At 36.2% G+C, this 22,431-nt stretch overlaps 3 protein-coding genes across 9 annotated transcripts; 1 reads left to right on the plus strand and 2 right to left on the minus strand.

Moving 5' to 3' along the window:
• Positions 1–1,885: 1,885 nt before the first annotated feature.
• Positions 1,886–6,385, minus strand: LOC141444593 (uncharacterized). 2 transcript variants are annotated; one of them, XM_074110159.1, is made up of 4 exons: positions 6,153–6,385; positions 4,682–4,849; positions 3,894–3,960; positions 1,886–3,181 (listed from the first exon to the last, which is right to left on the minus strand). In XM_074110159.1, the coding sequence occupies exons 1-4, from the start codon at positions 6,201–6,203 to the stop codon at positions 2,976–2,978; spliced, it is 492 nt and encodes a 163-aa protein (XP_073966260.1). In that variant the 5' UTR covers positions 6,204–6,385; the 3' UTR covers positions 1,886–2,975. The 2 variants fall into 2 exon arrangements, with proteins under 2 accessions (XP_073966260.1, XP_073966261.1); XM_074110160.1 differs by having other exon boundaries at positions 1,886–3,163; positions 6,153–6,382.
• A 140-nt stretch (positions 6,386–6,525) lies between these two features.
• Positions 6,526–11,711, plus strand: LOC141444592 (zinc finger protein 532-like). 2 transcript variants are annotated; one of them, XM_074110156.1, is made up of 2 exons: positions 6,526–7,135; positions 8,430–11,711. In XM_074110156.1, the coding sequence occupies exons 1-2, from the start codon at positions 6,927–6,929 to the stop codon at positions 8,974–8,976; spliced, it is 756 nt and encodes a 251-aa protein (XP_073966257.1). In that variant the 5' UTR covers positions 6,526–6,926; the 3' UTR covers positions 8,977–11,711. The 2 variants fall into 2 exon arrangements, with proteins under 2 accessions (XP_073966257.1, XP_073966258.1); XM_074110157.1 differs by lacking the exon at positions 6,526–7,135 and adding an exon at positions 7,374–7,696.
• A 769-nt stretch (positions 11,712–12,480) lies between these two features.
• LOC141444567 (uncharacterized) lies at positions 12,481–21,100 on the minus strand. 5 transcript variants are annotated; one of them, XM_074110131.1, is made up of 10 exons: positions 20,323–21,100; positions 19,922–20,105; positions 19,602–19,691; positions 19,043–19,114; positions 18,192–18,281; positions 17,520–17,615; positions 17,053–17,136; positions 13,995–14,084; positions 13,851–13,919; positions 12,481–12,766 (listed from the first exon to the last, which is right to left on the minus strand). In XM_074110131.1, the coding sequence occupies exons 1-10, from the start codon at positions 20,397–20,399 to the stop codon at positions 12,512–12,514; spliced, it is 1,107 nt and encodes a 368-aa protein (XP_073966232.1). In that variant the 5' UTR covers positions 20,400–21,100; the 3' UTR covers positions 12,481–12,511. The 5 variants fall into 5 exon arrangements, with proteins under 5 accessions (XP_073966232.1, XP_073966231.1, XP_073966230.1 ...); XM_074110130.1 differs by having other exon boundaries at positions 17,065–17,136; positions 19,025–19,114; XM_074110129.1 differs by having other exon boundaries at positions 19,025–19,114.
• Positions 21,101–22,431: the final 1,331 nt, after the last annotated feature.

Below are 22,431 nucleotides of genomic sequence, written 5' to 3' on the forward strand. Positions count from 1 at the left end.
TATATGGTATTTTGACTATGAGTGAGAATCACGAAAGTTTAAAACGTTATATGGGAGGTACCATAATTTTTTTTTTTTAGTTTTTAATTGTACCATTTTGTCGGCATACTTTACATATATATCCGTGCAAAATTACAGCTTTCTAGCATTGATAGTACCTGAGCAAAGCCGCGGACGGACGGACGGACAGACAGACAGACAGACATGGCGAAACTATACGGGTTCCGTTTTTGCCATTTTGGCTCCGGAACCCTAAAAAGGGTTGGGTAATTGTAAATACGTACACGATAATAATCTACTTCTATATTATTATGAGTACATTTTACCCGAGCGAAGCCGGGTTTTCATCTAGTAATACATAATAATGACCTACTTATATGATATTTATTTTAGATTGATATGACATCAATAACAGCGACGCAAACGACTTGCTTAGTTTATATTTCCTACGGCAATGACCTTACGATAACAACTGTTCTTTTATACAAGCGGTCAGAGTGAACTGATATTTTTTGCGCTAAATTAAAACATTCCTCTAATTAATTAACTCGTCGACATGTGTATTCTTCCCATTTTAACCTACGGCGCACAGACTTGGTCATTGACTGAAGCTCAAAAGTCCAGGCTCAAGGTTTATTGTGTATTTATTTTATTTTAATTTAATTCTTTATTTTTAAAGTAATAAATACGAATAAATATTCTATGAATATTTCAAGCGTCTACCTGGTGCCGTTATTAATATCGAGCAAAAAACGGTAAAAAAATCACGTTTGTTGTATGGGAGCCCCCCTTAAATATTTATTTCATTCTGTTTTTAGTATTTGCTGTTATAGCGGCAACAGAAATACATAATCTTTGAAAATGTCAACCGTCTAGCTATCACGGTTCATGAGATACAGCCTGGTGACAGACGGACAGACACGGACGGACAGCGGAGTCTTAGTAATAGGGTCCCGTTTTTACCCTTTGGGTACGGAACCCTAAAAAGGGCCAGGTCTTAAACAAAATTAATTAATCGTTAGTTAAATTATCAGAAAATATTGAACACGTATAAGTTTTCTTTTTCCGTGCGACTTTAGCACGGTGTGACGTCACGGGACACCATTTTAGAACCTTACGCGCTTGACTTCGAAACTTTGATGCGCTCTTTGTCAATTTTAACCCCCGACGCAAAAAGAGAGAAGAGAGTTATAAGTTTGACCGCTATGTGTGTCTGTTTGTGGCACCGTAGCTCTTACACGGGTAAACCGATTTGAATGCGGTTTTTTGAATGAGGAAGCAGGTTTTTAGCGATGTTTCTTAGATATGTTTCATCAAAATCGATTTATCCGTTTTTCAGATATTGAACTTTTAAGTGACAAAGTCGGGGTTGTCCAACTTTTTGTTGGTTATCTTTACAAGCTTTTATTTAACTTGTCATATACAGGGTGTCCCGTAAGTAGGTGGTCCAAACGAAAACTGTCGATAGATACTTAAGACAGTTTCCTATCTTAATAAACCAACATAGGTTTAATAAAAGTCTTACGGTTTTCGAGATAATTTGGATTTTTCAGTTTTTTTTTAGTTTTTTCGCCTGATTCTCTGTAATACAGGTTTTTTTTATTATTTTTTATTATTATTGTATGGAATTAAATATTCCATGAGATGTGTATCAAAGTTTTTCAGAAATGTTAACAGTTCTTCATTAAAAAGGTATCAAAGTTGAAATTTTAGACCGAACACAGTTTTCCCTTGAAGTTTGAAGTCCTGTCGTGTAAAAAAAAGTACTGCGACCACAGTGTCTATTAGTTGGAAAAGTTCTACATGCAGATTCAGGAACAGAAATTTAAATTCAGTTTTTTTCTCAGTCGTCTCTGTGAACTGTAGGTATTTAAAAAAACAAAACTAAACTACATACAAATTTAATTATAAAAATCACATTGAGCATAAAATTACCGCAATTATTTTAACATTGTCTATTCAATTTACATACATCAGTAAAATAATATTCAGAAATAAAACATTTGGGGCCCACGCTAGCTGACGCTTGCACGGAGCGGGTGGCCGTCTGTGGAACAACAGTACGAGCATAGGATGTTACCTGCACCAAGAAAAGCAGTGCACGAAAGACTAAGACAGATAGCGTACGGCCTTACAATATACAATTATTTTTTAGCCATTAGGTATGCGTATGGAAAAGTCCTCGCCCATCTAGTCTGCAAGTGGAGCTCCGTTGGACTCCGCTAAAGCGGAAATAGCTCCCAGTGACCTTTTGCATGCAAACAGACAAGGTCGCTCCCAGCTTATACCGTTATCTTCCCTTTCTTTCACATTTTGTTAAGAAACTAAGCTGTCATAAGATTTAAAATGTCATCATTTATGTAGTTTGATGATCAAAGTATCGTACATAGAAAAGTGGAAAATAAAACTAGAATCATTCCAATTGATAATTAGGCAAATAAAGAACAGACTTGTTCAAACATCCAAAATGAGTAAATAAAAATAATTTAATTTGTACAATATGGGTTTTTACGGAGGCGAAATATCGCTAGATGGCGTTAGTATCGTCAGGCAGGTCCGTCTGACGTTTGCTCGTGATTGGTTAAATAACTAAATGAGCCAATCGCAAGCAAACGTCAAACGGAGCTCACGATACTAACGCCATCTAGCGATATTTCAGCTCTGTTAAAACTCTCATTACAATGGTCAAATCTTTGAGCGCATGTGTGTACCCCCTGTTTCATATTTGTAGCAGATTTTTTTTTATCTGTGTAAAGTGTTGCCATGTCAAACATATATTTTTTTAATTTGCCGCCATTTCATGCAGCCACTGATCTTATCTTAGTTCTTTGTCGAAGTATTAAGTTAAGTATAAAGAAAGTTTAAAACAATCCAGTTTACATGTGGAAAAGCCCATCCATCTGCTAGTTCGTTATTAATTTTATTAATCAAATCTGGTCAATGCGTATTATTCACAGTTCACTGTCACTCTTTCACTATATCTGCTGTGGTGGTTGCCAAGTGACTGCCAGCATCTTCCTATTGATCTCCTCCAGTATGAGAGAGCATCGTGCCAGCTGGGCGGGCCGCAGCTGGGGCGTGGGGTCGCGGGGGCGCTCCCCGCTCGGGGGCGCCTCCCGCTGGGCGCGGCGGAGCGCCCGCCGCCGCCGCGCGCGCGCCGTCGCTACGGAAGGGAACACGGCTAATGCCATTTGTACAGGAGTCAAGGGCGTCGCCAAGGGGGGGCAGGGAGGGGCAGCTGCCTGACCCCTAGATTTTAAAAAAGTTGCCAAATGTAAAACAACCTAACCAAAGTCCTAAGTACCTACCAAAGTTCATAATGTGCTCTCGACTTTACCTACAATTCATACTTTTCTCATTCTCCATATCAACTTGCCCCCTCATGGGCCACCGGCTGGCGACGCCCTTGTACAGGAGAAGAGCCAGATAGACGGGATAAGCACAGAATAAGTAATCATCATCATCATTACAACATGTCTCTACTCTGGACAATGACCGAAGTTCAGAGTAGACTTGCTTTTCAGGAATGTTGTAATGCTGGGTCCACACGTTTGGCAAGCGCCGACAAACGCACAGGACACATGTTAGAGTAAGTAAAAGCTATTTCTATCTTACCATTGAATTTCTTCACAGGTTTGTTCAGGTTTCCCCACATGTTAATAACTAATACCTAACAGGTCAATTGCAAGAGCTGGCACGTATGAACTGAATGAGTGAATGATAGTCTACATATGTGTGCAACACAAATTATTAAATGCAGGTTGATTCAATAACTGATAATCGCGTTTAAAAAAAATCTCGTCTCACAAACGCCCAACTGCAAAAAAGCACCTCCGCATTTTTTTTTTCAATGTGTTATAGTTTCTTTCGGAATAATATTGTAATATATTTACCAGATTCGCTTTTCTCCTTCTTATATTCTTCATCAATTGACCTTGACAGAGATCTCTTCTTTGGTGACTGTCAACAAAGAAATACTTATAAAGCAGTTTAATGGCGGTTTCTGTCAGATCAGGTATTGCTATAATATGGCTAATAAAAAATTACATCCATCAATTCAATCCTTCAATTAGATTTAGCTTGTCAATCAAACAAAAAATGGCAAAGAAGAAGCGCAACAAAGTTCAGGATTCCGCAGGATGGACTCTTCAACGGTTAATGGCATTGACTAGAAATTTGGTACGGCCATGCAGTTTAGATGATAATGCAAGTACAGCCAGCATAAAAAAAGCTTGTAAGTGAATTGTAAGAAAATTGACATTTTTGATTAAAAAAAATATTAGTTCATTGATTACGCAAAGTAATGCCTGATTTAGTAAATTATTTTATACTAATGTTTACCCGTGGCTTCGCAAGCGCAAATCGTTAGAATTTTAGTTAAATTTAAATTCCGGAATTTACAAAATTCCCGCGGGAATTCCTGAAAATTACATTGTGGTTTTGATTGATGTTGCTTTAAAAACAACCACCCCAAATTTCATGATTAAGCCCAGCGATTGTTATTTCGAGATTCTATCCCTATCCCGTGGGAATATCAGGATAAAAAGTAGCCTATGTGTAATTCCCAGACGTCCAGCTATCTACATAATAAATTTCATCCAAATCCGTCCAGCCAATTTAGCGTGAAGGAATAACACACACATACAAACTTTCGAATTTAAATATAAATAGGATGGTTCACCCGTCTCTTAGCCTTCTGGTAGTCTGTGGAGTCGTAGAACTGTGGCTGCGAGCGTCGCACGCGGCCCGTCCGCCGCCGGATGTCCTCTACGGCGGGCAGCGCGTCGGCCGCGCGCCGCGCCGCGAAAAACGTGTATCCGCACTTGCAGGACTTTGAGGCCACCGCCACCTGTAACAAGGGACAATAGGAATATCACTAGTGGCGTAGCTAGGAGGGGGCGGCCCGCCCGGGGTGTCTCCCGCCGTGAATATCAGTAGTGCCACCTATCAATATTCCGAAAACTGTGGCAGATTGCATAACCGCCACTAATAAAATATGTAACAATAATAAGTAAGTACCTACATAATAGGTGCCTATTTGCATAATAAGTTTTTTTTTCATATGAGTTTTGGGGTGACACCTACAATTTCATTGCATTGTTAGATAAGCAAAATAAAAAAGTAATATTGTTTTCAAAGTTAAAATGAATCAATTAAACACATACCTACTTGACTCATTTTGGTTATGTATTTGGTGATATAAATGCTATTAGAGGGTTGCAATACCTGTATATTTTCTATGTAGCCTACAGCACATAACTGTAGTGCTGATCACAAATTTCTATGCATGTGTCAGTCAGGCATGCCAATCAAAGCTTACACTTACTTGCCAGCCCCGCCCACCTTGAACATGGTCCTCCGCATGTTATCTTATTTTGTACTTATGTGCATTAACATTCATTGCTACACTTACGTGCCTCTAGCTGTTCTTCAGATTTTTATGCAATAGAAATTACTATAAGCAATCATGACTGGTGTTACTATTGAAAAATAGTTTTTTTTTTTACATAAAACTAACCTGAGGGTGATCCCTATCTCACTTGATGAAAAGTTTTGGATTTTTTTTTATTATTTATAAAAACAATGATTTAAAACTAGATATTTATCAGCATGTGAAAACTCAACAGAGTTTATCTGCCACTGTTAACACTCAATTTACATCTTAAGACCTGAAATTATTGCTATCATTGTAATTAGACTATTAGTTATTTATATTGTTATGGTATTTTATGCCCGGAAGGGTAACTTTTGAAACACTAAAACATTTTCACCATCTTTGTACATACACAGATTATATAATAAAGTTTTTCTATTCTATTCTATTCTATTGTGATGTACCAATAATTTATTTTTAAAAAGGTTACCATTGATAACAATTTTTATACCACCTTAAGTTTCTTGCCAGAGGTTTTCCCGAACCGATGGAATATTTTTTGACATTCTTAATAATAGCTAGTAATAGCCTAAATTGAAGAAAGATTATTTTGATCCTTTATTATCAACTAAATAATAAAGAATTAACACTCAACTCTTGGCGCAATTCGGTATAAGTAGTTTTAGATTAAGTGATATAAACGTAATCAGATGGTTGCAAAACGAGGATTTATTGTAGTGAAAGTAAATTATTATGGAATATATTTAAAAGCACTAACCTGCATCTTGCATTCTGGACAACTTTTAGCTATCATTTTATTCTTACCCATGGCTATTACTTAACAGCCTCAATATATTCACTTAATGTACGCGCATTTTAAATCATTTCATTTTATTTTCGTTATCAGACGATATTTTATTAATACATCGAAACAAATCTTGTCACAGATCACCAACTCCATCCAACACCAACACAGATTCACAATTATTATTATTTTTACTTTATTGTCAAATTTTCATAACATAATGTCAACTCAATGTAATGTAAAGCCAATATTACACTGCCTATGCAAGTTACTGCAAAATTAGTGATGTGACCAAAGTCAATTAATTTGATTAATAAAAAAAAACCTCGATCGGTGAATACTATGATGAAATCTATTCCTCTAAAGTAAAGTACAGGTTCATGCATTCACAGAATCATTATAACTTTTGAAATAGCTTTTGCGCCTAATCATCATACAATGGCTAAAAAACAATATTTTCATATTTATAAATAGCGTTGGCTTAATTATAAGGGGAATTATGTGATTTGACTTGACATAGCAACCCAGTCAGCTGTCCGGGCATGTTGTTGTCAAATAGTAGCATTTGTACGAAAATGTAAATAATCATATAAAATATTTAGAATGTGACCTTGATGTAATAACTTACAACAAAAATATGTATTCTGTTATCATTGTTGTGAATCAATACGTTGCTTTATCAGTGCAGACATCGTCTCTAAAGTGTTTATTTTTTCAAAGTGTAGTGCGGTCTTTCTTCCAGTAATTATGGCCTATAACAACGACTTAACGAGCAGTCTTCAAACACATTTTATATGCGACAACTGTAATAAGCTATTTGTTACGAAATTTGCATTGAAAAAGCACGTTCATTCGTGCGGTATTGATAGTCTTTTGAAGTGCCAGTGGTGCAATTTGTCGTTCAGAAACCGAGGAAATTTGGTGACACACGCCTTAGCGATACACGGGGATTCAAGGTACGCTATTAAACAGTTAACATAACAAATATCACCTGCGCCTTATTAGACTAAACATTAAAAAAAAAGAATAAACAGTATCAGTCCTACCAACCAACACTACTTTCCAGTGAAATGAAATGAAATGTCACCATACTTTTTAATTTCACTAACGCCAAGATTTCGCATTTCAGTGCCAGCTCTGGCTATATAGTTAGCTTTACAAATTCTTAAACTAGACTTCAAATCAATACCTAAAGCAGTTAAACGTTCATAGTTTGTGTTATAAAATTTTATTATCTAAGTGGCCATGCCATAAGTTTATTGATTTATGATTGAATTCTAAAAAGGACTAGGAAGTTGTAAAAATGCTATAAAATACTTATTAAAAATGTGTGCAATGCTTGAAATTAGTGAATTCAGTGAAGAAAATTCCAGCTTAATTAAAAATTATGTATTAGAGCCAAAAGAAGTAGGAGACAATCTAAGTTATTCAAATAAGGATGAAAATAATACTTTTAGTGTAGATAATGATGTTAATAATGAAATGAAGCCTCCTGTATCTGTAAAGGTTCTTAAAAGGTGCATTCTCCCTTTACATTTGGCCTTGAGCACAGTTTTTTTTTTTACAAAAATATGCTATGGAAACAGCTATTAAGAATATTTCATAATATTTAATGAATGTGAAGCTAATTATGAGTCAATCAACTTATTACTGTAGCTTATTGCGATGCATGGTATTAATGTCTCCTGAGTTACTTATTAAAAGTATGATTTTATGGGTACAATTCCACTGAAAGTTATGAGTTGAGACAGTCTTAGGACATTTGGTTCTTGACTCATTCTCTAAGCATGCTAATAGTTTACATTGCAAACATTTTTCTAAGAAATTATATCACTGACGTCTTCTGAGTTATGGAACAACTAGCTTTTGCCCGCGTGGATTCGGTTATCGCGCGCTATTCTTTTGGGAACTGCATTTTTTTTTTATAAAAAGTAGCCTATGTCATTCTTTGGCCCATAAACTATCTCTATGCCAAAAATCATGTTGATCATGTTGTTATGGATAATAAATGAACAAGAATAACATACACTTCAAAGTTGATAGACCCTTCTAATAAAATTCCTGCTCCTGTGTGAAGGACAATAGGTATCAGGAACTACAAAACTGATTCAAAAATTCCTTGCCCCATAGAAAGCAACACTACTCCTTAGTATTTTCTGTTTTTTTTTTGTTTTAAATTGATGTTTGCCTTATCTGTGTAAATTTTTTTGTATTGTTAATTTGTTAACAATAATGGTTATTTTTTTACAGCTACAAAGCATCCTGGAAATTCAAATGCCAGGTATGCGAAAAAACATTCGGCCAGCAGTTTCAATTGACATATCACATACGGCGACACCATTTCAACCTCCAAGGGAAAACACCTTACTGTGAATTAAAAAGAATAAATCAAGTGTGGTTTGAAAATGTTCTGAATTCAAATAATATCATGGAGATTAAAAAGACTGGCCACAATACTCTGGTTATGAGAAAATTAGACACAAACACTGGAATAAAAGTCAGTGATACCAACACGGAAACAATTGATCTGTCAACAGTTTATCCCATTCATAACAGATCTAGGATAAAAGTGCAATGCCACATTTGTAAAAAAATGTATTTAAAAATTACTATTAAAAAACATATGGATGAAAAACATTCTGATGTGCATAGGCATGAGTGTAATAATTGTAATCGGACTTTTAAGAGGTCATACTTTTTTTTAAGGCATGTTTGTAATAGAGAACCAAGAGCACGGGGGAGAAAGCCAATTATGATTGAAAAGGTACAGAGTTTGACATCTATAAAAATAACATGAGCATGCAATTTTATTAATAATTAAACCCGGCTACCAATGGTCTGACATGTCCATTTTAATCGGAATGGTTGCATATTTTTAAATATATTTATCTTAGTGTCCTTTTTTAAGCTCACAATTTTTAATTTATCTCATGGTAACCTGAATAAAGCTTACTACTTTCTAAATCTTAAAAACATGATTGATATTTTTTTTTGTTATTTTATTATTTATTACTTAAATTGCATCCACTTTAGACATCACAATTTTATATCACATAAATACACCATTTATTTTATTTTATTGGTTAAGTATTATGGTGGTTTATAGAAATAAATTGAAGTTGTAGATAATAGGTATTTGGGCCAAAATTATTTTTAGTGTCTAAAGTAGAGATATTTATTTAAAAACACTTTTTACGAAATTCTACACATCTCGAAATATTTTTCTATAAGTGTTATGTTAATTCTCAGTGTTAATTATGAATTTCTCTACTATCCTGGGTATTTTATTACAAAAAAAGTCTCATTTGTTACTTAAATTACCACTGTGTCACCAGTCCCCACAACCCCTCAAAGATAATGTTCACTGTGTTACTAGTCCCCACAATCCCTCAAAAATAATGTCCACTGTGTTACCTACCAGTCACCACAACCCCTTAAAATAAACTCCACTGCGTTACCAGCAGTCCCCACATCCCCTTAGAATAATGTCTACTGCGTTACCAGCCCCACGACGCCTGTTAATAACGTCCACTGTATTACCAGTCCTCACAACCCCTCTATATAATGTCCCTCCCCAGTCCCTACGACTGGCTACGACCGTCAAAAATAATATCCACAAAACAATAGTTTTTTTCGTATTTTGAGCCCAAATATTGCGATAAAAGTCAGTGGTATGCATGCATATGCCATTCTAAATTAGAAAATAATGTTCTTTAAAAAATATGTGTAAATATGTCCAAAGGACAATCCAATCAAAAATAATTTTGGCCCATTTTTGTAGATATCACTGACATAAGATTTTTTGCTGGTTCTTCAGTGGGATTGGGAAAATGTGTACATAATTAAATTATTTAGTTTAGTCAGCCATAAGATGGTGGTTGAAATCTCGGAAAATCCACGCGAAAAGCTTTTTACTTTTAAGATAAATCTTGGATTTAGGTGAGTAAGCAATCTTGCTAGTAATAAAAAAACATCACAATTTTGTATCACAATGTAAATTATGCACTTGAATTTGGATTTAATTGTTTTTATTAAATTCATGGACAACTATAGTTGTGTGAAACTAGTGAAATCTAATAATTTTGAATTATGTATTACGAGATAATGTCTATTAGCATAAAATGTTACTTTTTGTCTGACATGTTATACCTACAAAAAATATACTCTAATTTAATTGTAAATTTTCCATGTTCCTTATATATAAATCACAAAGGCAGAAAGGCCGCTTGCCCACTGGAGCGGAGCGAGAAAGTAATATGGCGGAGTTGCGGACTATTTTTCTATTCGCGGAGCTTCATCGCGCACGTTTCTCCACCCCGCTTCCCGACTCGTGCTCGTTTCTCCACCCCGCTTCCGCGCTCACGCTCTTTTCTCCACCCCGCTTCCGCGCTCACGCTCTTTTCTCCACCCCGCTTCCGCGCTCACGCTCTTTTCTCCACCCCGCTTCCGCGCTCACGCTCTTTTCTCCACCCCGCTTTCGCGCTCACGCTCTTTTCTCCACCCCGCTTCCGCGCTCACGCTCGTTTCTCCACCCCGCTTCCGCGCTCACGCTCGTTTCTCCACCCCGCTTCCGCGCTCACGCTCGTTTCTCGGACTCGCTTCCCTGCTTGTGCTTCTTTCTCCGCTCCGCTTCCCAGTTTTAAATATTTTTTTAAGCTAGTTACCAACTCCCTGTCCGCTGAAGAGGACTGGAGCTATGCAATGAGGGCTATCGTTTTTTGTCTCACTAGATGGCGCACTGTTGCGTGAGGTTTTTAAGTATGGCTTTCAAAGTCTGCTTTTACGGGTGTGAAAACAAAGTTTAGATTAAAATCATGTTTAATACACCTTAAAACCGTACCATAAAAATATCGAGCATGCCACAGTGTTGCATAGTCCCCGTTTTGTTCGGAAAAAAGGGAGGACAAAGGTTTCCGAAAGAAAAAACTGTCTCAAAACACAGACATTCATTGCCCCGGAACGCATATTTGCCATAATTAATTTCAGATATTGCAAAATATTCACAAAATTATTCTAATTATAAATAAACCCGCGTAGCTCACCCAAAAACTACGAGATTTGACATTTCGGAGACCTCACGCTACACTAGCGCCTCTAGTGGCGAATTCATACGCGATAGCCCTCATTCTATAACCTAATGGATTTTTATCTCACTCGCCGCTCCGCTCCAGTCCAGTTGACAGGCACCTTACACCGAGCCACAGGATAACGTATCATATAAAGAGAATATAGAATATAAAGCTAAAGCAAAGCCAACGAGACAAGCTAAATTATGTCATGAGACAGAAAAGAAGCGAGATAGTAATAATGACGTATCAGACAAAGATGAAGTAAGTATATGTATCTCGTCTCATTAGCTTTGCTTTAGACTAGACTACTTAACTTATGCATCGCGGTTGTGTTCACGACATTTTTTTAAATAACGACAATTATTAAATATTTGTTTATTTTTATTGTTTTTCTTTGATAGTTTGTAAGGATTGTGATCTGCTTTATTTTAAAGTAAATAAACAACTGTAAATAAGTGGTGGCTACTATTGTTTTATTAGATTTTCTTATTTTTAATACCTTCTGTGGTATTTTGCCGGTATTTAGCTAGAATAAATACTCACCTATTACAAAATAGACATGAGTTTTGAAGGTTCTTTTTTTGGATTGTAGTTCGTTTTTGTTTACTGGTTAGTGATGTGCATAGTGCTCCGAGTCGCAGCTCGTTTTATCGATAACTTTATTGATAACTGCATTGTTTTTAAATCCTACCGACTGCAATCGGCGTCCCATTAACTAATATTATAAATGCGAAAGTTTGTAAGTCTGTTTGTTTGTTACTTCATCACGTCTAAACTGCTGAACCGACTTAGATGAAATGCGGTACACAAATAGTTTGAGTCCCGGGGAAGGACATAGGGTATTTTTATCCTGAAAAATTGCAGTTCCCACGGGATAGCGATAACCGAATTCTACGCGGACGGAGTCGTTGGTAACGGCTAGTATGAAATTATACTGATCGGTAAAAAATCTGGCTCTATATATGTATGCAGTAAGGGGTAATTTTGTATGAAGAGTGGGCCAAATTTTGTGCCGCTCAGTACATTTGAGTACTCTCATAAATTACATGTGATCAGCTAATCAACTTAGGCACTGGGAAGGTAATTTTTTAATATAATCCGTGGGTTGTTCACAGGAAAGTTATTCAATTTTATGAGTATTTCGGGAAGGAGCTGGTCATATAATATACAATATATTGTAAAGTAAAAAGAAAAAACCTTTTAATTTTCTTACATTTATTTTGAGCAAAAAGGCACTTGGTCTTTTTTCTATAGTTCATTTCTCTATTCTTCTTTTTCCAACAGTTCAACCAATGCATTGCCCTGCTCTAGATTACTTTTCTGAAGTCTGTAAACGCGCTTTTTTAGAGCGTTAATTTTGAGAAAGCGTTTCTTCGCGAGCTTTTGAATTCTTGCCAATTCCTTCTGTAATTTTTCAATTTTTTTATGAAGTTCATCATTATTATTATTACTAGCAGGCGTTGCGTTGTAGCGCCTGCGGATTGGTATTGGTGCGCTGGTCCGACTGGCAGGTGGGAGCTGAAAAGAAAATTAAGTTTAAATATTTTTTTATTAAAAAGTCATATTTGATAAAGCTGAATGTACAGTACCCGGCGATAAAAATTGCACATCGGTATTCGAAAAAAGACAATTGGCTGTTCACGACGATTTACGAACACTGGCAACCGTCCATCAATCATCCACCGTATTTATTAAGTGACGTTTTATATCAAATAAATACTGCACCTTTATGGAATTAATTAGTTTACGTCAAGTTAATGACATGTAAACTTCGGATATCTATAGAGAGCTGTTGCAACTACTAGAAAAAGGATAGTTCCCTCTTTATTCTAAATATCCCATCGTACAATTTAAAGTTTTGGGGGGGTTTCAACAACTGTTTATTATATATTTTCATCTAAATGCGTCCGTACTCTATTGCACCTGTACAACGACTGACAAACGTCACATAAGTAGTGTGTGACAACGCTCTACGAAGCCGAAATTAGCCGAGTCTCTTTCCAAAGACCGATGAGCAATCTTTTTTTTTTTTGACATGATGCTGTTAGTGTTTCCACCGTAATCTTTATGGCCGGGTAGGTACTGTATATACTTTTTGTTTACTCTTACTTGCATTGTCATCCAATCTACATTTTCCTACCAAATTTCAAGTCGATGCCTTTACCGTTGTGGGAGGAGTTCCGTCTTGCGGAGGCGATCTTGGCCGGACAGCCAGAATTTTTAGATTGTTGTATCGTCATCAAATTTACTGACTCATCATCATCATATCAGCTGTAGGACGTCCCCTGTTGGACATAGGCCTCCCCCATAGACCTCCAGACGCTTCGGTTGGCAGCGGCCTGCATCCACCGTGAACCCGCGGCTTTAACCAGGCCATCCGTCCATCTCGTTGGTGGACGTCCTACGCTGCGCTTGCCGCGCGGTCTCCACTCCAGAACTTTTCGACCCCAACGGCCATCTGTTCTCCGTACTATATGGCCTGCCCATTGCCACTTCAACGTACTAATTCGCTTGGCTATGCCGGGTAAGTTAAATAATAACTTGTAATAAAGAACACCGCGTCAGGTCTTCTGTTAATAACTGAATATAAAAAGAAACTTACTAAGTTCAGGTTATTCACACGACGCAATAATGGTACCGCTGATCGTGTGATCAGGATAGAACCTCGGAACTGAAAGGAATTGTAGACTGGTTAAAAAAACGCCACACCAGGTCATTTCTTAACTAAATGTAAAAACTAACTTACCAAGTTCGGGTTTTTTACACGATGAGATGATTGTACTATTGCTCCATCAGGATTGCATCTTGATGCAGTGGTCGGGGTAGGATGTGGTAACTGAAAAGAATTGCATGTTTATCTTATATATTTTGTCTGAGCCGTCTGATGGCGTCCTTACGACGCCATATTCTTTTTGGCCATTTTAAGTTGTGTTCGCCAGAAGACTGTCTTCACACAACACACATGAACATGGCGTCGTCAGGACGCCATCAGACGGCTCAGATACAATATCCCCCCAGCTACAATAGCCCCGGGTCAGCTTTATATTAGGACGCTGTTTCGCAATACTGAGTCAACCCACTGTCATTTTGCAATACAATGTCAACTTTTAAAATTATTTTCTAAGGGTTGACATTGTATTCCACAATTAATCAGGGTTGACACACTATTGCATAACAGCGTCTTCAGCGAATTTCCAAAATGGCTCTAACGATTTCGATGAATATGTCGCTAGTTACTAGCTTGGTCTTATTTCTGGGAAAACGCGTGTCCTCGAGTTTTAGCTCAAGCAAAGCTCGGTCGCCCAAGTACTTTATCAATTAATAGTGTAAGTTTACAGTTTATCACCGAGTCACTCACATACTAGACAATACAATAAAATGTCTAGAAAAAAAATAATTGGGTATGGCTCACGAGCGTTTTGCCCGCCCGTTCCAGTGTGTTATGAATATTATTATTATTATTATTATTAATCGTTTATTTCATAATGACACATTTAAATTATTACAAAGTAAATTACACTGCCAAACTGCGTAGCAGTTTGTTGGCAGTTAGAATGCTCTTGAATTCTTGATACACTTGTGTCTTACAACTAATTAGTTATATTCATGCGGAATTATTTAATAGGTATATAATTAATACTAAGCATGCAATTTAAAATTTTATTCCCGTAAGGTCCAAAAGCAGCGAAAAATTGGGTACCAATCGTATACCAACACGGTATTTGACAACTCCTGATTTTGCCATATCTTAATTATTGGACTTATAGTTATTTTTTGAAAAATCTATATACCTGTCTCTTTCTCAAACGCTTTTCTCTATGCAGCAAGTATGGCGGTACTGGCGTGTGACGTCACATGCCAGTATGTCTTTCTCTGTCTAATCTTGAATTTAAAACCTTTATAACTTTGCCATTAGAAAAGGTAGCTTAAAAATTGTTTTTCTATTCGATAACAGGCATTGTGTAGTTTTAATTTATAAAACATATACAAAATAGTCAAACACCGTATTGAATTAATAATTGGTCCACAACCGGCACCCATCACTGCCTCTGCATCACTGCCTCTGAGTACCTATCCTAATAGTTCTCTATAAGGATTTTTTTGACATTATTTATAAAATTATTTATTCTAATTTTCTCATCAAACAACTTCTGCGGTAGGGCGTTATAAATTTTTGGAGCCATGTAGTCAAATGTGCGTTCTCCATAGTAGTTAGTTGCTTTATATTTATCAGGGAATAATTTAGGTTTTCTTCTTGCGACATATTTATCATCCGGTAATTTGCATATGAAAGGTTCCTTTTTATAGTTGTATGATGCCACTAGTAATTTAAATTTTTCACTTACAGGTAAGATATTACATATTTTAAACAGCTTTTCGTATTCTTTGTTACAAGATTGCTTCTGTTTGGGGTTTATTAATAATTTTAAGTACCTGATTTGTATATTTTTAATCATATCCAGCTGCGTCTTGAATGTTCGCCCATACGCTATTAAACCATAGTCTATATGCGATTCTACCAATGCACAGTACAAAGTTCGTAAAGTTTTGCGGTTCACATATTTTTGAAGCTGTAAGAACGAGACATAAATATATCTCAATTTGGTACAGAGAGTTTGTATGTGTAACTTCCAACTAAACGTTCTATCTATGGTTAGCCCCAAGTACTTAAAAGATTCAACAAATTCAATTGGTTTACAAGTACAGTTCTGTGTTGATGCGTGTAGGCAGTCGTATGTATGCCCTATAATATTATACCGTATACATTTCTTTTGATTATGTGGGGACGATATGTGCATGCCCTTTGTTTTTGACATGTTTATAATAATTCCATTGTCATGTGACCATTTAATTATATTTTCTAAGTCTGCCTGAATACAATGTTCAATTTTTTGCTGGTCGTTGCTCGCGTAGATTATACACATATCGTCCGCGTACATATACATATTACAGTTTTTAATAATATTGCATATACTGTTTACGTGCATTATGTAGCCTACTGGCCCATATACAGAACCGGTTGGCACGCCACCCGAGATAAGCGCTTCGTCTCCACGCACTTTTGTTATTTCCGTGATCATTTTTCGGTTATACAGATATTGCTTAAACCAATCGTTGATCAGTCGCGAATGCCACACTCGTACATGGCTTTAAAAGAACGTTATGTTATATTGATGCATACAAATGATGGCCCGTTTCTACTTATACAAGGATGAATACTTAAAAGAGAAACTACTTGTATCAGAAGTTGACGCAAAGTTATGATTCTAAATTTCTTCCTACTATTTATTTCCAGAACAATAAAGGTCAAACTAAAAAAAAGGTATATTAGGTACAATAAAATTAAATAAGCTAAAACTATAATAAATCTAAAAATGGACCCTGCGGCATGGTACCAAAGATGCTTGCAGCATTTCTCCGTTGGATTGCAACACTGATGCGTTGAGCGAGGAAACTGCCAGCTCTTCGGTCTCCTATGGTATCTCTGAGTCTCTTTGATAGATCTTTGAAGAGACTCAGAGCGCCCGGGCCCCACGGACCAAGGGTCTCGACGCCGAAAGGTACAAAATCATATTCGGCACCGAGACCACTGTATTTTCCAAATAGTTATCGTATGCATCAATATTCATAACACACTGGAACGGGCCGGCAACGCTCGTGAGCCATACCCAAATATGATTACAACAATAATGTCAGTAGAAAACTTTTAAGGCTGAAACTGAAAAAGGCGATCAGCTAGGTTAAAAAAAATGCCAGATCTTTTGTTAACTTCAATATAAAATCAAACTTACCAAGTTACTTACCGGGTTACTTACATGGTGTGATGCAGATATTGTTTCTCTACCAGGACTGCAAGTTGATGCAGTGGTCGGGGTAGCATGTGGTAACTGAAAATAATTGCACGTTCATTTATCATTTACGTCCACTTGCAGGCTTTTTAATCTAGGTTTAAGTGATTCTAAGTCCTGTCAGATCCATACAAGAACTGTCAGTTTAAGCCTTAAATCGAGATTTAAAAAATCCTACAAGAGGTCCTTTATGGTGTATGTTTACAATCACCATTCTTTACAATAAACAATGTCAAAAGAATAAAAATAAAAGGGTAAATTTTTATTTTGTCGTCGATTTTTTTTTAGATTTCAATATAATTGGGTGTAGGGCGTTCAAGTAATACGTAACGCAATTTTTGGAGATTTTTGAAAAAATTTGATTTTTTAAAAATACTATGCCACATCTTTTATTAACTAATTAATTATAAAAATAAACTTACCAATTTTGGGTTATTTACAGGGTGCGATGATGGTACCGGTACCACTCCTCCATCAGGATTGCATCTTGATGCAGTTGTCGGGGTAGCACATAGTAACTGAAGAGAGAATTGTTCATTCATTTATACAGGGTAGGGAATATTAAGCAAAACTCTGCCCATGGGGCGACACTAGCACAAACCGTAAACAAACCGCCATGACAAAGTCAAATCTGTCTATAATTTGTGGCCATGACCGATCATGACATATTTATTATAACAAAATAACATGATATTTACATCCAAAGTAACGATAGAGCTATATTTCCAAAAAATTAATTGAAATTATATGTTAATATCATAATATTATTATGGCATATTACGAAGACATTAAAAAACTTTTTACGGTTTGTGCTAGTGCTGCATTCTGATGGCAGAAGGCATTTGTCCCGCCGCTGACGATGAGCGAGAAGCGATTAGAGCTAGTAACTAGAAGCGAGTGGGCGAGCAGCGAGAAGCGAGTGTAGTTTTGTCGCTCGGCTGTAAGCGAGTGTTCGAGTGCGACGGGCGATTACTCGCTCCGCACGAAATTTTTCAGGTTAAATAAGGAAAAAAAAAATTGCCTTGCTATGATACAAAGGCAGGTGTAGCGATAAGAAAACGTTAAAAAAAAACTAATTATAAAAATAAACTTACCAATTTTGGGTTATTTACAGGGTGCGTTGATGGTACCACTACTCCATCAGGATTGCATCTTGATGCAGGGGTCTGGGTAGGATGTGGTAACTGAAAAGAATTGTAGGTACATTTATTTATCAATGAATAGAATTCTATTGTATTTATTATTTATTGCATACATGGTAACAAATTCAATATGGACCCCTCAATTGGGTAAAGACCTCCTCCATTTCGTTCCACATCTGTCTGTCATTTGCTTTAGCAACCCAGTTTTCGCCAGCATTAGGTACTAACTATTTCATCCGTCCATTTCTCTTTCCATCTACCTCTTTTCCTTTTGTTTACGTTTACCCGTTGAGGGGTCCATATTGAATTACAATGTTTTTGAATTAATTTATGAATAGACTTTATAAAATTCAAATCCCACTAATATTATAAATGCGAAAGTTTGTAAGTCTGTTTGTTTGTTTGTTACTCCATCACGTCAAAACAGCTGAACTGATTTAGATGAAATTCGGTACACAGATTGTTTGAGTCCCGGGGAAGGACATAGGATAGTTTTTATCTCGGGATATTGCATAGTTCAAACGGGATAGCGATAAACGAATTTTACGCGGAAGGAGTCGAGGGTAATAGGATAGTCATTTATATAAAATAATTGTTAAATTTAGAATGCAATTTATATAGAAATGTTATGTAATTATGAAATGTAAAAAAATAATTAGTATGATAGTTAATTTAAATATGTAATGCATCTATGATTATGTTCTGTGATTCAAAATGGAAATAAAGAGGCTATAATTTAAAATAATAACATGTAACAAAAGTTGTTAAAGTAAAATTAAATTTACCAATTTCACATAATTTACATGGTTTGATGATGGTACCGTTTCTTCACCAGGACTGTGGGTTGATGCAGTTGTAGGGGTAGCATGAGCTAACTGGAAAAAATTGCATTGAAAAAACAACACTAAGCTGGATATGTAATAAACAGAGGTCAGAATTCTCATGGCACTTTTCAGCTGTTATAGCACCTTTTCATTTATCAACTTCCAATATTCATATTATACTGATAGATTTAAGAAGATTAAAAGTAGAGATAAACAATAGGCGATCTTATCGCTAAAGAGCAATCTGTTCGAGATAACCTTTGCTACCAACTTTTTGAAAAAAAATAAAAAGAAATCCATTGGTTGCATATCTCTATTTGCATTTTCAACTACTCAAAAGTTATCTGAAAGAGATTGCTCTTTAGCGATAAGACCAGCTGTTGTTTACCACTACTTTTAAATTTCTTTCATGATGTATTTAGTGTATCAGTATAATATGAATATTGGAAGTCGATGAATGAGAAGTCCTTATGACAAGTGAAAAGTGCCATGAGAATTCCGGCCTCTGGTAATAAATGAATATAGAAAACTAACTTACCAAATTAGATTTATCCACACAACGCAATAATGGTACTGCTCTAACGTTTCGACTGTGGGTTCGCACAATCTTTTTGATATGAGATGAAAACTGAAAAAGTTAGTTCATTCAGACAAGGATAGAATATTGAATAACGGCACTGTGGCTTGCCGTGGCAATAGGCTGAGTAGGTATGGCTTTTTTTGCTTCTTTCATATTTCGTGTATTTTTCCCGTTATGCTGAATTTTTGCCATTAATTTTTTTTATTTCTTTCTTTCTAATTAATTCAAAAAAATTAAATGAATTAATTCAATTAAATGAAAAAGTTATGATTACTCACCATTATTGTGGGTACAGCGGTATCCTTTAAATATACGCGATTATTGTTACTTACAATAAAGGAATCTAGCGAAAAATGTTTGGAGCAAAGCCTGTGACATTTTCTTAGCGTCCAATTACCAACTTGACTACGATTAACAAATTCCACCCATTTCTGCCTAACTGGAGAGCTTAAACTTGGAAATCTGAAACAATATATTTATATCACATCAACAGTTTATCGATAAAAATTTTGAACGCACTATTAACGTACTAACGAGAAGAAAATAATAGAAATGCATAAAATTAAAATATGACGTACTTAGTACTCTTTAATAATATTCACTCATATAAAGCAACTTATACTTGTATATCATAAGCAGAACCAAAAATCAACAAGAGTTCCAATAAAATAACACTTGCCTATGAAAGCTTGTGATATTCTGTCCTTTTCCTTTATTTCCCGTTCGCGACTCGCAACCAGGAAGTAAGCAAATCATGGCACAACTATTTGAAACGTAGAAAAATAAAGCCGTACTTAATCGTATTTTTTATAAAATATAAACATGAACATTCCGAGTCTCCGACCGATGGACGAGCGCTTATTTTGATTTGACAATTTGACATTGACAACCTGTGTCGACAACCTGGTCACTTGTCAACACACTCAACCCACTGAGCTGACGTCTACAAAAACACAGGGGACGATTTAAGTGTGCTTCCTCCCTCAGCTTGCTGATTAAATTAAATAACATTTTATTTGAATTGCTTTGCTTTTATAACTTAACTTTTGAAAATTACCGGTAAATTGACTACAAAAATGTCAGGTATTGACCAATAGGCATTTGGCTACAGACTGTTTACAAAGGTTTACACTTGGTTTACACAAACACATAACTCTCCTTCTGGCAGTCGAGTTAAAATAGTAATAATTTGACAGTTGGCTACAGGTGGTCACGTGGTGACTGTTTTAATTTGACTGAGAAGGAATGGTAACAAAACGGAACGGGACAACACTACTCCCTTTAGAGAATCTTGAGAGAATCAATGGGGTGACACTCTTTCCCGGCCCGGATAACATCGACATGGAAATACCAGCCCTGTTTTTTGTGTTTGTTTTTTATACATGCCCATAGAAACTGACAGGAGCTTCTATGGGCGTGTACACGAAAAACAGGATTAGTATTTCCATGTCGGTCGGTATTATCCGGGCCGGGAAAGAGTGTCACCCATCTAAATGTGCTGTCAAATTTGACATTATAGGGTGCGTTCTACAGCAGTTCTACATGCGAATAAATTATCGCTTTGCTTCCTATTTTTTTCTTATTATATAAGTTAAAACGTGTGTACAAAATATTAATTGTAATTTTACATTGCTTTAACTTCATCTTTTTCTTTTCAAACTACTAAATATTCGCTAATAATTGAATTGATTATTTTTATTAACCTTCAGATCATTCGAAAAAAGAGAAGAGATGAGATGAACGCACTCAAGCCACAGAGTAGTGAGTAGCCGCAGCTGCGTTGCCTGGTTGCCTGCGTTATTGTTTTGGTCTAAATATTCTTATTTATTTTAAAATTAGCTACAAAAATGAACGAAGTTTTTGAAGCAGACTCCAAATATACCTGTCGTTGTTGTTTAAGAACAAGTGATAACGTTTCCACAATGACCCCGGAGGAAATATCTTTGCTTAAAAATTACGTTAAGGTAAATTTTAGAGATCCAAAGGATATCCGGCCAGTATCCGGTATCCGGCCACTATTTACTATTCGGCCGAATACCGGATAGTTGCGTACTATCCGGCCGGATACCGGATGGTAAAAAGCTTATAGTTATGATTAAAAACTGGTATTTATTTATGATTTTATCAATTATTGACATCAGTTTATTATTCTAAGGGGCTGTTTCACCACCCACCGGTCAACCCCAACCGATAGACAAATGTGATACCGTCTCGCTTCTATTCAAACAAAACAAACAGAAACAACATCACACCTATCCGCCAGCTAAAATTAATCAATGGGTGGTGAAACAGCCCCTAAGTTAATTAATTATACTCTACAAGTTGCAACCTGCACAGAGTGTCATGCCCATGGTGGAATTAGCTTAATTTAATTGTACATAAAACTAGTCCGAATATTCGGCTATCTGGCCAACAGTCCCGCCAAATATCCGGTATCTGGCCAAACCGCTATCCGTTTCATCTCTAGTCTAGTAAATTTACGTATTTAATTCAATTTAATTTATGTTGTATAACATTGTTGTTACATTTGAAATATACCATGAGCTTTACGGTGAAGGAAAACATTGTGAGGAAACCCAATTCGCACTGGGCCTGCGTAGGAACTACATCCCAAGCCCTCTCATTCTGAGTACACCCAGCAGCAGTAAGATCTAAATATGCTGCGATGGATGGATATTGTATAAACTCACTTTTTGTCTGTCCCTAACTTAATATTTGTCTCATCCAGTTAGGTTGACTGGTAGAGATTACAATTGTCAATTGCGTTTGTGTATTTATTATGTACTTA

The sequence above is a fragment of the Choristoneura fumiferana genome, chromosome 30, assembly GCF_025370935.1.
Source record: "Choristoneura fumiferana chromosome 30, NRCan_CFum_1, whole genome shotgun sequence".
NCBI classification, from domain to species: Eukaryota; Metazoa; Arthropoda; class Insecta; order Lepidoptera; family Tortricidae; genus Choristoneura; species Choristoneura fumiferana.